This window comes from Ambystoma mexicanum, chromosome 11 (genome assembly GCF_040938575.1).
Source record: "Ambystoma mexicanum isolate Mex_15411 chromosome 11, UKY_AmexF1_1, whole genome shotgun sequence".
Classification (NCBI taxonomy): domain Eukaryota; kingdom Metazoa; phylum Chordata; class Amphibia; order Caudata; family Ambystomatidae; genus Ambystoma; species Ambystoma mexicanum.
The window spans coordinates 384,133,046-384,146,895 of record NC_090934.1 but is presented as its reverse complement, the minus strand read 5'-3'; the positions used below and the strand labels follow the sequence as shown (position 1 = coordinate 384,146,895).

General features: G+C 43.4%; 1 protein-coding gene across 1 annotated transcript in view; it reads left to right on the top strand.

Annotated features, from left to right (window-relative positions):
• AGBL2 (AGBL carboxypeptidase 2) overlaps positions 1-13,850 on the top strand; it is a 2,805,139-nt gene that overhangs the window by 1,070,969 nt on the left and 1,720,320 nt on the right. Inside the window, exon 10 of the mRNA XM_069623090.1 lies at positions 6,174-6,300. Coding sequence (XP_069479191.1) covers positions 6,174-6,300 — 127 coding nt within the window. The remainder of the gene's footprint in view (positions 1-6,173; positions 6,301-13,850) is intronic.

Sequence of the window (13,850 nt, the reverse complement as noted above, 5' to 3'; positions counted from 1 at the left end):
ACAAAACAAACAGGCCCAAACAGCAAAAGGGAGTTGGGGGAAAAATATTGGGGGTAAAGAAGTCCCGATAATAATAAATATCGGACAGAATTAATAGTTAACCAACACAAAAGATCCAATATGCATTGACAAAGATAATCAATATTTAAAGAAGCATCACATATTGATTAGAGAAAATATTCATAAAAAGGATATGGTATATTGACAATGCAGTTAGCCAGTCGAATGAAAACAATTAACACACATAGTGAGAGAAAAAAACAAGAAATAAATTTGATCAGAAAATTATTGAAGTAAGAGCAATCGAGTAAGCACAACCATGGTCACCCATTGTGCTATATAATTGAGCGGCAAATTTGCCTCATCCAAAAATAGAAAATTACCTTGTGGGAACTTGAAACAGAAGACTAGTAAAGCAACAGAGAAAAAAAAAATTGAAAATTACAAGTGAACCAATGGGCACATTCTGTGTTTGTCGGTTGTGATTCAACAAGATAATGTACAAATCATAAAAATAGCTAGCTGATTAACCTTACCTACAGAGTAATACGGAATAGAAAAATAAATATGCGGGGTGTTTTCGCCGGCTCCACTGCAATATAAGAATTATATGTGTTACATATAATTCATGTACTAACAATATACACAAATTAAATAAAATAATTATAGGCATGCAAAACCATACCTATATAGTTGCGATTGCAATGAAACCACTGTCCATGGTTGATAATTGTACAAGGCGTAAAGGTCCGCATGGAAGCAACACGGGATTCACAGGGAGACAAAAACAAACAGCCGTATTTAAGGATGATAAACAGGCCTCATTACAACACGCAAAGTTACGAAAAGAGTCACATGCCGACGGCCCCTGCCTCTGGTACATCAGATGGGGTCTGCGCGAAAGGACTCGCTTACCGGCGTTTCTGCACATAGTAAGAAGAACTGGAGCCTCGTGCATGCAAGCGGCGCTCCTGTAAATACAGGTTGCCTGTGCTGTTAGCTGCAAAGTTAAAACCCGGAAACACAGCGCAATCGGGCAGCCATATTGGGAGTAGAATTGCTATGAAACAGATATACAATCAAGCCAGTAGTCCGCTTTTGTGAATTACCCATTCTGAAGGGCTAAAAATAAGTGCTCGATAATTTGCACATTTATGGGGGCTTGATAAGGTTTAAATAAGAGGAAGCTTGAAAAAGTCAATTATTAACCTGACACATTGGATATGGATCAGATTAAAGTGATAAAGAACCAAGTGCTTGATAAAACTGGCGCATTGGATGTGGATCGAAATAAAATAATAAAGAACCAAAATAATAACATCACGTTTACCTGAAAATTGTGAGTTGGGTGTGCCATTTACGGCAGTTGCACCCCATGAAGGCCGGTTACCTCCATGCAGCCAAATAAGCTTGAACATGGATTTGTAACTTGAATTAGAGCATAGAGCCATGAAATAAACCACAGGGTGGCCAGTGTTGTCTATACAGGACAGTTCTTTGACAGGAAATATATCAATGCACAATTGGCAAACAACAACAAGAAGAGCAAAGGCATTTAGACAGTCTGACTTCAGAGGAACACCGAAAATTCATGATCACTGTTGAGACCGGTAGATACAGTACAGTACTGGCAAATTAGCCGTGCTTCTAATTGCCTTAATTTAACGGTCAGATTGCCGCCACGTTGGGGCAGAGTTACTTTTGCCATGCCGGCAAACCTGATTTCGGACTTATTGTCCATTTGATGATTTCTTTGCCAATGTATGGCCAGGGGATATTTTGCATCTTGGCTTGAAATAGTGGATAGGTGCTCTCGTATCCTAATGATGAGAGGCCGAATTGTACTACCAATGTAGTATTTGCCACACACACAAAGTATACAATAAACACAAAATCTGGAGTTGCAATTAATAAATGCATTCACTTTGAATGTTCCCAAGTTACCAAAATCAATTCAGGAAACCTCTAATGCATAGCAACACATGGAACATTTGCCACATTTGTGAAACCCATAATTACTATTCTGACTAAGCCAAGTTGTCGCTGGTTGCTGGCTAGGCATGAATGATGGTGATACCAAGTTTTTAAGGTTGCTTGCCTTGCTGTAAATGAAATATGGAGATGCATCCAACCATGGTGCTATCCCTTGGTCAAGCTGCTGGAGCAAATGCCAATGACGTTGAACAATTTTGTATAGTTCAGAGATAACTGAATTATAGCGTGTAATAAATTTTAATTCATTAGTATGGCTGGAATTAGATCTTGTTTTCGGTGTAAGTAGGTCAACCCTCTTCATGCTTTGGGCAGTACGTTCAGCTTTCAATACCGTGCCTGGGTCGTAACCTCTAACTTCAAATTTGTGTCGTAAAAATTGACATTCTTGCAAAAAATCATTATCATTGAAGCAGTTTCTGCGTGCTCTAATGAATTCACCTTTCGGTATATTGTTAATAACAGATTTTCTGTGGCAGCTGGACGCATGCAAAATAGCATTGACTGCAGTAGCCTTGTGAAATGTTTTAGTTGTAATTGTGTTGTCTTGCAGACTAATTGACAAATCCCAAAAATTAATACTTGAACTACTGCACTCGTGGGTAAATTGGATACCCCAGTCATTATTGTTCAGGTAACTGACAAATTCAATCAAAAACTCCACAGTACCCGTCCAAATCAGAATCACGTCATCAATACAACGTTTCCAAATGTAAATGAATTGAACAAACTCATTATCAACCAGTGCATATCTGTCCTCAAAGTGGTGCATGAAAATATTGGCAAGTGCCGGGGCATAGTTAGCACCCATAGCCCCCCCGATTTTTTTTTTGTTTAAAGTAACAGTTGTTAAAGAGAAAAACATTGTTGCATAAGGTGCAAGTTAACATTTCCTTAATCATAGTGATGTGTTCAAAAAAGGATGCAGAATGTTGACGATAAATATAATCAACACTTGCAATTGCTTGAGTATGATTAATCGAAGTGTATAATGCTTTAACATCAAGCGTGACCAATAACATCCCTGGTATGACTTGTAATTCAGAAAGCATTTGCAAAATATGCATGGTATCACGTAAGAAGGTTGGGATCGTAATAACTAGGGGTGACAGACATTCATTAATGTAAATGGAAATGGGTTCCATTATGCCACCTCCACCGCTCAAAATCGGCCTGCCTTCTGTTATCTTTATGAATTGTTTATGCATTTTGGGCAGGAAATATGCGGTTGGCATGATGGGTCCATTTACAGTTAAAAATTGTTTTTCCACATCTGTAAGCAATCCCAAAGAGTGCCACTCATTAATTAATGAGCTTACTGTATGGCGAAGGTGAGGTAAGGGGTTAACTGGTAGTTGTTCATAGCAACCGGGGGAATGAAGATGTTCTAATCCCATACTAATATAATCTTGCTTGTCCATAAATACAACGTTCCCCCCTTTGTCTGCTTCTTTAATAATTGATGAGTCCATAGTCATTAATTTACGTAATGCCAATTGTTCGGATGTAGACAAATTATGTTTACGTTTTGTAGATTTTTTGGAAGTATCCTCCAAACGATGGATGTCGTTGGTTACAGCCTGATGAAATGTATCAATTGGGTTATCTTTGGGAAAAATTGGAACAAATTTGGATGTAGCAGATAATTCTTTAATTTTCAAGTTCTGTATCTTGTTGAATCACAACCGACAAACACAGAATGTGCCCATTGGTTCACTGTGGCATGCTGATCTTGTAATTTTTCAATTTTTGTTTTTTTTTCTCTGTTGCTTTACTAGTCTTCTCTTTCAAGTTCCCAGAAGGTAATTTTCTATTTTTGGATGAGGCAAATTTGCCGCTCAATTATATAGCACAATGGGTGACCATGGTTGTGCTTACTCGATTGCTCTTACTTCAATAGTTTTCTGATAAAATGTATTTATTGTTTTTTTCTCTCACTATGTGTGTTAATTGTTTTCATTCGACTGTCTAACTACATTGTCAATATACCATATCCTTTTCATGAATATTTTCTCTAATCAATATGTGATGCTTCTTTAAATATTGATTATCTTTGTCAATGCATATTGGATCTTTTGTGTTGGTTAACTATTAATTCTGTCCGATATTTATTATTATCGGGACTTCTTTACCCCCAATATTTTTTCCCCCACCTCCCTTTTGCTGTTTGGGCCTGTTTGTTTTATTTTGGTTGTTACATATGATTATGTTAAATATGTACAATTGACAAAATTATGTGCATAACTTTGCAGCCTGGAAAAAGAGCGCTGAAGCTCGAAACACGTGTCGGCTGTTTCTGATTTGCATTAAATAATGCTCAAATGAGCTCGAATCACCGTGTTTGTGTGTGCAATTTATGGTAGCAAACCCACTCTTAACACATTAGTGTGCCCATCTGCCCCCACGGTGCCCTAACCCTACTGCCCCATCCATTGGGGGGGCCTGTCCCATGTTTTGTGATGGGGGGCATCTCATGTAGCCCTCACTGGGGGCAGAAGCCCCTTCCTATGGCCATAAATCTTCCCCCAGGGAGGGCTACATGAGGTGCTCCCCATCCACTTGGCGTGGGGGGAGAGGGCTAACCCCATTTCATTGGAAATTCACCTGGTGGTCTAGTGGCCCCCCCCCCCCAAAACCATCCATTCTTTTTTTTAATTTTCTTTTATGTTTGGGCCCTTCCCAAACCTGCCCCCACCCCAAATGGATGGGGGATCTCATGTAGTACTCCCTGGGGGCAGATTTCTACATTATGTGCTCGCCACCCCCTTTCATTTGCCAATGCCTGGTGGCCCCGTGGGCAATCCCCCATACCCCTGCCCCCCCACAAATATCGTTTTTTTTCTTTTCTTTTTGAGTTTGGGCCCTTCCCTAGGGAGCCGATAGGCCCAAACCTACAGCCCCATGCTTTGGGAGATCGGAGGGACGGGGGGCGCTTACCTTGTAAGCAGCCCCCCCTCACCCCACATCACAAACAGATCCCTGGTGGTCTAGTGGCATTGCTGGCCACGGATCGAGCACTCTGTGCCTCCCCTTTGCAACAACACCTCCCTCGATCTCAACGGCTCAATGCCAGAGATCGAGGGAGAGGGAGAAAGGCACTCTCCTTCTCTTTCACTGCGGCAGCCGAAAATGGCTGCTGCTGTGAAATTGCTTTCAATTTCATGTCGGCGTGCGTTACGTGAAACTGAAAGAAATCCAACCCCCTTCCTAACACCCACTCACTGCTGTTTCCCTTGCAGGTTTTTGTATTCCTGTACTCCCTCCCCCGTGGTTGGGCTTTGCTAAAATGTTTTCACCTGGGATTTATTTTTAATCTTGGTAGCGGACTGGTTCCCTCCTGATAAATTCCGGGGTTACAGGTATTGTAATGGATTTTTGGATCTGCAGGTGGACATCTGCTTCAAGAGCTATGTCTGCGATCTTGGGTGTGCACTCCACCGGTTTGCATCTCGGGGAGCGCAGTTGTATCTGCATGATCATGTAGCAATGCAATTATAAACCCTGTATTCTTTTTACACGGAATTGGAGCAATAGTGGTGAAATGTAACATTAAGGGGGAGGACCCTGTGCCTTCCATTATGAATGTGTTTCCCTTAAATGTCCAGTAGCAATGCCTTGGTAGATGTAGCAGACCCATACCTACTGGTGGGAACTAAGTAGAGGTGACTAAGAGATCCTCTACATAGCCCCCCAGGCCCATTATCCACTAGCTTGTTAGGCTCCTCGGCCCCCAAAATTATACCATTGTATGTCCCCACAACAAGGCAAGGGACATTGTCACATAACTGGTTGAGATTCCTTCGCCATGGAAACACAAGAGTTTTGCAATATAAATGAATGGCACCAAGATAAATCAGTGCCCATAATAGCCACTTGTTCCTTTCTGGACAGTAGGATGATATGACTAACAATACCATCATGGTATACTCTTGCCTGTTTATATACCTACTATCTGCCCTATGCACACATAACTGTTCACACCCTCAATATCAGTCCTGTAAACACATGTATGTTTACACCTGTGTGGCTAGTTTTGTACAAAAATCCATTTATCACCTCAGTGCTTATTGGCAATATCACTTCTATTTCTGCCTCTGTGCTCAGTTTTTGCTGAAGGGAGATGACGGGTTACTCTGATTTATTTCACTGCATCCTGCTTTAAACAAACAATGTGTTTATAGTTCTCTTTCCAGGGCTGCAAATTTAAAGTCCAGAAGAGTAAAGAAGGTACAGGGAGGATTGTGATGTGGAAGATGGGGATTAGGAACAGTTACACCATGGAGTCCACCTTTGGCGGCTCAACACTTGGTAAGCACTTAGCTTGAATGATTTCCCAACTGTATTAGCATGTTTGCTACTCTGCTGTCTGACAATTATCTTATGACAAGCATGGGACTGTGCGTTGTACACACGGGTGGTAAATAACACCACAAATTATAGTGTAACTATAATATGCTGCAGTACTTAAAGAGTTTACTTGTTGATGGTCATATAATTTGTAGATGGAAAGATATCCTTTCTAGTCATCATATTGACCACAACGTTTCCGGGCACTTCTCTTTCTCAAATGGATTACTGGGAAATATTAAGCACAAATGCAAAGCAATGATATTATCTTTTCTTAACTGAAAAACAGTCAAAAGTAACTGTGCCTGTTGTTTGTAAGATCCGTAAATAACTGTGATGGACAGAAACAAATTGCAAATGTGGTTTAATTGACTTGCAGCCGAATTGCCTGCTTGGACACTAATTCAGACTTTCCTGCTAATTTCCTTCCACTTTTTAATTAAATCCCCTGATAGGTTAAACCCAGCCTCTACACTGGTGTTGCTTTGTGAATTTAGTTGTTTTTAGAGATGATAGTTTCTAACCTCTAAGCAATGTGGTGCATCTTCACAATAAAAAAGATCAAAACCACATGACAATTAAACTATATGTAGTTTGTAACTCTCTTGACCGCTGCATGGAGAGAACTGCTGTGAGAAAAATATATAAAAACGGAACATTTTGCCATACTCTAAGAAGCATTGGCAATGCAAATAGTTTTGGCGTTTAATGCTGTTCTTTGAATTTTGCATTTATAGGCACCAGGAGTAGAGTGCAAAAATGTTAAAGGAAGATGTGATAAGGGGTGCACGTGTGCAATGGAATGAGAAGGGGAATAGAGCAAAGGAGGAAGCCCTCAATGATGAACAAGATGAAATATGAGTGAGCAAGGGTGAGAGAGAAAGCGGAAAAGTGAGATAAAAATTAAGGGCTAGAGAAAAAGTGAGAGTTGGAGAAGACCGAAGCAGCGCAGTTTTTCTTTAGTTGCTGTTAGCACCTCGAGGGTTGCTGGGTGGCACGCAGTAAGTGTTACTATCACAAATGTATATATGCATTAGCAACCTCAGACATATAGGAAAGGCTGAGTCGGCCTTGCTGGAATTTGGTGCTGTGATCCGGCATATGAACACAATGCAATGAGTGCTTAACAAACTGAGCAATCGTGGCACTCACATTTATCAATATGCATTTCAACTGTTTGAATAGCAGGCAATCTATTTATTCCCTATAGAAGGGTGAGAAAACAACATGAGTACAGTTGCATTGTTGTGAATGGACGAAGTGTGTGTACGACAGTCAACACAAAAAGCATTACAGGATTAATTGATCCGAGCAAAATGTGCTTGTCTGCAACAACCTGGCAGGAGGCCTGCACCTCAGCAGTGCACCATAATACATCCTGGTATGTGTTATTTTTTTTTTGTAAAAAGGCCAATGGCTGCTTTCAATCAGGCAGCCATGTGGGGGCCCAAACCCAGGCTTGGGCCCGGGATACATGCCCCTTTTGCCCTCCCATAAAGAAGTCTCTGTGCTGGGACAAACAATCATACAATGGGTTTTCGAGTTTTGGGCTACTTTTCATAGCAGATTTTAATTTGGAAAAAGTAGGTAACAGAACCAGCAGAAGGCACATGTCACCTGCATGACTGCCCATGGATTTGAACTTCTGGGGGGTTTTCAGCCAACACTCGCCTACAGAACCATCATTAGGAGGGTACTTGTAAAGCTTGTAACTAAAACATTGCGCCTATGTGTAGTGCTTCTGGGTTCTCCCAGATCCATAATGGACATTCTCTTCAAGCCTCTGTGAAAGCTGTATTTTAATGTGAACTCTGAATAGTGTTTGTATTCTTCCACTATCAAACTGGTTTTTCTCGCTTATGTTAGTCTGCATTGCTTCAAGAACTGTTTTGAATAAAGGTGCCAGCTGGTGCTTGATAACGTTTTAGAGCCAAAGGACAGTTATGCTGTTTTTCGCGCTTCCATGAGAAAGGAAAAAGTTTGCCTCTTGAGGTTGTCATGAGTCACCCATGGGAACTGGCAACAGGTAGACTTTGAAAGCCAGAAAGTTCTGAAAAATGTTATCATGCATTTGTGGGAGGCATAAAAAGAAGGGCACAACAGCAGTTAGGCAGACCGCTTTTTTGGAAGAGTGGACGCACTGCTTCCAGGCCCGTTGATGCTGAGATCTCTCTGCCTGACGTGTTTTTGGAGCTTTTCAGTGTCAGCCTGGAGAGATGAGTATTTCTTTTGCGGTTGCTTCAACAGTGAAGTATTTTTAAACTCTTTACATTCCTTTTACTTGTAGTAATTAAACATTCCTTTATTATTTTTACTGCATTTATTAATTCATGTATGCTATTTGTGGATAAAGGGCCATAAAGAGCCATTTTACAGTTTAGCTGAGTGTCTTGTGTGAATAATTGCCCTTCAGCGTGTAAAGTTTCTTCATCCCGTGTGCTGGGGCTGTGAAAAATTGCTGTGCACTAATGAAGCAAAACAGTACTCGGTCCAAAACACCTCTCCTCTAAATCTAACAATAAGGCCAATGTCTCTGCGCATTTGAAAGGACAGTCTTTTTTCCATTGTGAATGGCAGCAAGTATCCTCAAATTACAATTGCCCCGTTGCCCTCTTTTCAAACTGCCAATTATTTTTCCATATCTGCTTGACATGCATGAATAACACAGGTTAGGTTGTTTCTTCCTTTAGCAATTTAACTTTTGTTGTGCGATGTTCATAATTACAAGCTACAGGGGTGTGTGTTGAAAGGTGAATGATTAGGCTTGCATTACCCTGTATTCCAGTATGTGTATACTTTCAGTCCGAAAGAAGAATACAGAATTGTGAAACGTACACATATCATAATGACAGAAATCTAAAGCCTTAAAGAAATGTGTTAAATGAAAGACACCTCCCATCATGAATGGGAAACCAGTACCAAAATGCAATGGAAGCAAAAAACATGCTTTTTGGTTTTGCAAATTTACTTGGCATATGTAGCGTGGCAGCATTAAAGCTGATTGGGGGAAGAAACAATTTGGCTAAATTTTGGCATGTTTTCCCAAGTTTTCAATACCCTTGCATACCAATTAATAAAGCCCGCACCTGATCGATGTAGGCCCCATTAGGTGGGAGGTGTCGTTGCTTGCCTCTGCTTTTTTAAAATTTTATTTTACAAATTCAAAAACAAATGCAAGAACAATAATTCCACCCGCATTCACTTCCTCACCACTGTTCGTCCCATCCAGGGGCCACGATAAAACAGTCTTTTATACACTCAAAGGTAAAATACAATGGTACGCACATCCCATATGACAGTATCCTCAGGCTGTCCACATTAGAACAGCTTCCCTCCTTCCACTTGCCCCAGATTTTCATGGCCTTGGTCGGGCAACTTCATGCAGTATAAATTCGGTGTTCACTGCTTCAAACATGTCAATTTCCGCAACCCATTGTGCTAAGGCCGGCCTTTCAGGCGAGCCCCATTGCTGCACTATGTTGCGCTTTATTAGGCCAATAGCTGTGGATAAGAACAGTTTTTTCCAGCGGGTAGTAGAGTCCTCGCCCGGGATACCCAGTGACAGAAACTTGGGGTCCAGTGGTACCGTTTTCCCCAGAGCATCAGATAATAGTTTATAACATTGCTGCCAGAAAGGCTGAATCTGAGGACATTCCCAGAAGATGTGTATAAAGGTGCCCTCCCCTCCTCGGCACCGCAGGCAGTTCGGGCCCAGGGCTCGGTTCCACCTGTGCAATGCGACCCTAGGGTAGTTTACTCTATGCAAAATCTTCAGCTGTATTAGGCAGAGCTTGGAACTTACTGCAATTTTTCTTGGCTGCATTGGGGCCAATATCCAATCTTCCGGGTCAATAATACCCACATCTGTTTCCCACTTCAGTTTCAGATTAGTTAATTCCGGGGTAGCGAAGGCCGTGATTGCAGAGTATAGAGTAGCTGTGACTTTGGTGGATATGCGTCCCACCCAGAGATTGCACTTTAGGGGAGTGTTCTGGGGCATGTCCGTGAATGAAAGCAGGTGTCTATGTAATGCGTGGGTCATTTGTACATAGTGGTAATGTTCCGTGTCTGGAAGACTAAATTTATTCCGGAGTGTCTCAAAAGGGGCGATCCTTCCCTCAGAATGTCTCCCACCACTGTGATTTGTGCCTCTGCCCATTTTGGCCACTGTGGTAATTTGGTCATCTCTGTAAGATTTATGTTATTCCACAGGGGTTGCATCTGAGTTAGTGTTCCCTCCCATGTGATGTATCTATGTGCCTGCTTCCGTCCCTGCTTCCATATCATAACTGTGTGCTGTCATCGTCTGTGGGGGACGGGGGGGTGTTTGGGAGAGGTTGATGGAGCGTTCATGCAGTGACATGTTTTGTTGTCCCAACCTTTCAGCTTTGATGTGGGGCAGTGTCCCATCCCCGTGAAATATGTTGTTTATTACCGTCATTTGGCTGGCCCAGTGATAGGTCTGAAGTCGAGGGAGCCCTATCCCTCCCTCCCACACTGACCTCTGTAGCATGCTGATGGCGATACGGGGGTGTCCCCCTCCCCACAGCAGCCTCTTCAAGGAGCCATCTGTTCAATGAAATTCTGCGTCTGGGACCAAGAGTGGGGCATTCTGCAGTATGTAAAGGAAGCGTGGGTGTGCCAACATTTTGAAGAGTACTTCCCTGCCCAGTAGTGTCATGGGGAGAAGCATCCAGTGTCAAACATCATTCACGAATTGGTTAACAATCGGGTGTAGATTATCTGGAACATAGTTCACGATGTCCTGTGATATATGGATTCCCAGGTATGGAAAGCCATCACACTCAATCCGATATGGGCAGTCTGGTGGCAGAGCATAGTCTCCTCCCTTCACCAGGAAGAAGACAGACTTCCCTCAGTTGACCCCCAGTCCACTAAACCTTCCGAAGCGTGCCAGCATCTCTGTGACCACTGGACAAGAGTGCGCAGGGGCGCCCAGGTATATTAAGAGATTGTCGGTGTATAAGCCGTGAGCCGTGTGCCTATGACAGTTGGGGGAATCTCAATGTCGCTCAGTATGGAGGGATCCACCGGGTCAGTTGGGCCCTCATAAAGTGCTGCATAGTAGTCTGCAAATGCCTCAGCTATATCAGAATCCTGCTGCACCCGGTCTTGTTGTGAATTTACGATTTCTCTAACATGTCTATGACCCTCATCTCTTCTTTCCAGCCAGGCTAGCATCTTGCCCGCCTTGTTGCCCAGCTTGTACATGCGTGCCCGTGCCACTTCATGTGCATGTCTGGCATTATCTAGCGCTATGTTCCGGAGAAACTCCTTTGCCTTCAGAAGGGATCGGTGTGTATCCGGTGTGGCATGCAGCACGTAGCATGCCTTCCAGTCATTTGCAGCGGTTTCGGCTTCCTGTACTTTCAGTGATTGTTCATTTTTCTTTGCCGATGTCCAGGAGACAATTTCTCCCTGGAGCACCGTTTTTGTAGGCTTCTCATAACACTGTGGGATTATCGACTGAGGGGGGAGTTCATTTCAAAGTATTCTGTGGTTGTTTCCAGGATGTGATCAACAAATTCGGGGAATCCGAGGTAGTAACCATTCAATCGCCATGATTTGCGGGGGCAAGGCCTGCTCGTGTTCAGTTCTATCAACAGGGGTGAGTGGTCTGAGATGCCTCGGGCAATATCGCCGCAGTGGATAACCTATGTGCCTCCCGAGCTGGGAGAAAGAAATAGTCCAGTCTGGATAGTGAGGCATGGATCCCGGAGTGAAACGAGTAACCCTGATCATGTGGGTGGAGTTGCCTCCATATATCACAGAGATCCATAGCAGACACAAATGTGGCCGGCCTAGTGAGGGTGTTAGGGTTTCGTCCATGTATGTGGGTACGGTCTGTAAGCGTGTCCATTACGTCATTGAAGTTACCTCCAAGAATACATAGGTCCGGTTGGTGTTTTGCATATATGGTCATTATATCTTCAATAAGTTCGCCCCCACGTGCCAGTGGTGCGTAGACTGCCGATATTCCTAGGGTTTCCTCCCCAATTGTACCCAGCATCACCACAAACCTCCCCTGGGGTCCTTTTTGACTAAAGTTAGCATAAAAGGAAGATGTTTGTGCAGGAGGATCAGGACCCCATGGTAAATCCAGCATGTAGTGCCGTTCGGTAATTTGTTTTGCAAAAAAGAGTGCAGTTTGTACCTGGCAGGTGCGTCTCTGTAAGGAGGGCAATGTTTGGGGAGTGTCTATTCAAAAATTGGGAAACCAGTCGTCGTTTGATCCCGGATCCCAGGCCATTTAGATTCCATGTCAGGAGTTTGAGGGATTTAAGAGCTATCTTAGGCTTCACAGGGCCGTGTGTGGGTACCATATGTTTGTGGACCATCGACACAGTATGGGAAGTGCCTTCTCAATACCTGGTCTTGTCTAGGTAAGTGAACGCATGTGCATTAGCGGTCAAGGCCACAAAAAATAACAATTTTTAACTGTGAATTAATAACCCTCCCTCCCCCCACCCCTTACTCCATCCCAACCCGAAGCGTTTTTCACCCGAACAACGCTTGCCAATCAATCAACCAAGATAGCAGCAATCCCAAAGAACATTATCCGCCTCAAGCCCACTCCCTGAGGTCCTGGGCGATGCCTGGTAGTCAGGTTCAGTGTTCGCTACCGGCTGAAATTGTCATGGGTATCAGGCAGGTAGTTGGGGCAAGCTGGGTGGAGGCTTGGCAGGCCTGGCATAGGCACACAAAGAACCCATAGCAAATCCATCCTTTAATTCCTTCCTAGTGTTTGTAGTAACTTCCTGGTTATATCTTCCTGTTGCCAAACAGGAAGTGCATGATGCTCCATGAGCTCTCTAGTGTTTGGGTGTGGCTGGCTATATAAGCCACACCCAAGATTCTTCCAGTTCTTCGTGTTGCTTACTGTGAGCTGTATCAGCAACACACTTGCCGTGCTCTGGATCAGCCAGCTTCTGATTACCTGCTCCGGATAATCCTGCTTCTGCTACCTGCTCCTGATCCGGATCATTCTGCTTTAGCTTACCTGCTCCGGAAGAACCTCCGTTCTTACTCCACGCCGCAGACATCTCCCGTCAAGAGGGGACTGCTATACCGGCACCTGGAAGAACAAAGAAGAACTGCGTTAACACGCGCACATCAGTAACGCTGCGCATAGTCACCGAATCTTCCCGCGACGCTGCAATCCAGGTCAGTTGTACGAGCGTACAAACCCCTGCAAAAGAAAGAAGAGACATTATTCATTGCGCTCGCCCCAATAACGCAGACACTTATTACACTGCGCTCGCAAACCTACCAGCAGCTAGCTTCTACACGCAGCGCTGCTCACCCACAAAAATACAGGCAAACAAAGACAATACGGACAATTTTGGACACTCCACATTCTCCGCGCAACGTTCACTTGTGGGAAGGACTTTCTAGTCAGTGAAGAAACTGGTACCTTGAACACTCGGCCTCGCTGTGAAGGCATAAAACAGCATTTGGCATCTGAACTCAACCTACAGACATTGGCACCA